At 52.7% G+C, this 3,077-nt stretch overlaps 1 protein-coding gene across 1 annotated transcript; it reads left to right on the top strand.

Annotated features, from left to right (window-relative positions):
• Nucleotides 1–690: 690 nt before the first annotated feature.
• Nucleotides 691–2,669, top strand: FAM101B (family with sequence similarity 101, member B; the record flags this gene model as incomplete). Its single annotated transcript, XM_008949927.1, has 3 exons — nt 691–777; nt 936–1,045; nt 2,339–2,669. Coding segments are annotated over 3 exons (528 nt in total), but the record flags the coding sequence as incomplete, so codon positions are not given.
• Between the last annotated feature and the right edge of the window lie 408 nt (nt 2,670–3,077).

Genomic DNA, 3,077 nt, shown 5'->3' with positions numbered 1-3,077 from the left:
CAGGTCGGGGTTGGGGCAGCATCGCCGCGCGTCTGTGAGAATCCCTGTGGGAAATGAACTGTCCTTATTCCAGAAAGTGACCTAAAGTAGGAACTTCGTGTATTTTTGGATGTTGATAGCGAGCTGTTGGTACCAATACTTTGGGAACGGCAGATCTAGAGGAAAGAGCCCTTTTCTGCAAGGATGCTGCCATGAATTTGGAAAAGGCTGGAGGAGAGCCATGTAGGAGATACTCAAGCCCCTCACTCCTAGATAGGAAAGCACGTGTTGCAGAGGTGGCTTCAAAAGCAAAGGTGGGGCCACTTTGGTTTCCTTCTGGCTGGGGGATGTTGCCCCAGGGTGGTGCTGCCCACCTAGGAGAGGAGCAAAGGGACACTCCGTGAATCGCTGCTTGGTGGCAGTGAGTTAATCCTTCCCAACAGGTCGAGTGTGAATGAGGTTGGGTTTAATGCCTTCAGATAGTACCAGGGCGTAGCTGTGTAACGAGGAGGTTGCTCATAGAGAGGTGCCCTGCAATAATTTCCTGCTGTGACCTGCCCGTGGGTACGCCTGATGAATCCAGCGAGAGCACCCTCATCCCCTCGTGTACTGCTAGCTATAAACAGTGTGAGCTCCCAGAGCAAACGGGCTGCAGGTCCCTCTGCAGAACGCTGTGCTGCTCCCCGGGGCTCTGTTTCCCCCATTTCCCAGAGTGGCTCCTCTGAAGGCAGCTCCTGGAGTCAGGACGTTCTGAGAGCTGCACCTGGCCACATGGTTGGTGCTGTAGAGCAGCGTCAGGTGAGACCTGTGGGCTGCACTTGTGGGCATGTCTTGGGCTAGCAGATCCTCTTGCATGTAAATGTGAACCCTGACAGCTCTGTACCAAGGGCTAAATGTGTTTTCTTGGAAGTATACTGAGTTGTAACATAAAAGGGATTATTTTTGCTTTTTTACAGAATTCCGTGTTCTCCCCCAGCCCTGTTCTCTCCAGCTGCACTCCAAGGTTGTGTCCTTTATCCTTTGGCGAAGGAGTTGAGTTTGACCCTTTACCACCAAAGGAAATAAGGTAAATACTGTGTTACAGTCTTCTAGTTTTGAAGGAGTTAGTCTGTGAAGGAGTAGTTAGGCCTTATCAGTGCCTGTGAGTCAAGTTAATTTATTTGCAGATCCATTGTTCCACACAGCTGTACATTCCTGGACTTGGACATTTGTACAGGCTGAAGGAGTGTTCAGCTTCTTTTAATCCTGTATGGGTTTTTTCCAGGAAGACTTTTCTGTATTTTTCTATCCTGCCTTAACTTCATTGAGCTGCTCCAAAATGTTCCCTTTCAACCGGTTAACCAGAAGGAAATCATGAGGGAAGCTCTTCATAGTAGCTATCTTTCTAGGACTGTTTTATTAGGGGGAAAGAATTTTGCCCTCGTAACCTGGTGGTTTTATAATAAGCACTTTCTGTCTTATCAGGTGGCTGGTTGTGTGAATGAAAAGAAAAGTTGGTATTCAGAGAGTGCATAATTACTTTTCTTAATGGGCTGCATCACTTCATAGCCTGTGAATTATTCCTTTGAACATCATGATTTGCAGTAATGAGAAACAAAGGCTCCCAGCTGATTACTGTGCAAGCAGAGGTAGTCTGGTACAACCAAAGGGAAGCCCAGCACCGAGGAGGGGAGGAGGAGTTGGTGTCCTGATGTGGGGAGGGAGCCTGTGCCCTGGCTGGAGCTGAAGGTGGTTGGCACTGTGGAAAAGCTGACACGGAGTGGTTGCTGTGTGCAGGAGATGAAATCTTTCTTTTGCAGTCCAGGCACAGAGGATTTTCTTGCCAGCAGAGTTTCATGTGCAAATTGTAGTATTTTCCTGTTAGCTGAATCTTCAAAAGTTTGCCTTCAGAGGGTGCCACATGTTGGGAGTGATAGCAGAGGACTCCTGTGTGACTCTTGGCAGAGGAGAACTGAAAAAATAACGTCTGCTTCCATGGACTTGGCACTCCGAGGAACTGGGGTGCTTATGTGCAAGGCCTAAATGTGGATCTAGGTCTCTGGGCTTAGGCACTGGAGTTTGAAGAAGGTTCCTAGAGTTCAGGCTTGAAATGATGGAGATGAGGATGGAGAAGATGTTTGGCAGTGCTGCCAGCCGCACAAACGCGGTGTCAGCGCCGGGGGTGCTGCTGACGTAAGGCTTTTCCTCCTCCACGAAGGAGCAAGGCCCAGCAGACAGTTTCTGTGAGAGGTGTCTGTCCCCGTGGCGAGGTGGCCGGCGTGGGGCTGCGGAGCCGCCCCGGCACCCCAGGGCTCTGCTCTGCAGCAGATGCAGCCCTCTGTTCCAGGGCAGAGCCCACGCAGGTCTCTCTGTGTTCCAGGTACACGTCCTCGGTTCGCTACGACTCGGAGAGGCACTTCATCGACGACGTGTACCTGCCCGTGGGCCTGAGCGTCACCTCCTGCAGCCAGACGGTCGTCTGCGTCCCGGACTGCACGTGGCGCAGCTACAAGGCAGAGGTGCACCTGCAGCCCCGCCACAAGCCCCGGCGCTTCACCAGCACCACCATCATCTACCCGAAGCACGCCAAGACTCTGTACACCACCACGCTGGACTACAACTGCCGCAAGGCCGCGCGGCGGTTCCTCTCCAGCATCGAGCTGGAGACCTCGGAGTACCTGGGCAGCGACGGCCTCCTGGATGGCTGCTGACTGGCGGGCCCCCGGGTGCGTGCGCGCGGGCGCCCGCCTCTCCCCTGGCCCATCCCAGCCCCGTCTAACGAACTGTGCTCGCTCTCCAGTAGCTACAGGGGGTACAGACCCCAACTTTCCGGGCAGCCTAAGGGAACCTTCCCTGGCGCCACCTTTTCTCAGCTCTTAATTCCTGCTTTAAGCCTCAGAACGGCCTCGACGCGGTTTTCTGTGGGAACATAACTTAGTCAGGAACTTGTTTCTTCGCCTTTAGGGCCGTGAGTTGCCCCCTCCTTCCCCGCAGGGCAGTAATCAGATGAAAATAATGGGAGATATTTTCCCTGAGAAAAAACGGACAGGTAAGAAAGGATGTGGAATAGCACCTGGAAATCCACTTGGTCATGTGCAGAAGTCAGGGCGGTTTGCTCT

Source organism: Merops nubicus, unplaced genomic scaffold (genome assembly GCF_000691845.1).
Source record: "Merops nubicus isolate BGI_N331 unplaced genomic scaffold, ASM69184v1 scaffold15101, whole genome shotgun sequence".
NCBI classification, from domain to species: domain Eukaryota; kingdom Metazoa; phylum Chordata; class Aves; order Coraciiformes; family Meropidae; genus Merops; species Merops nubicus.
Note: the sequence above shows the minus strand (reverse complement) of the source record. Positions and strands in the feature narration are given on the sequence as shown.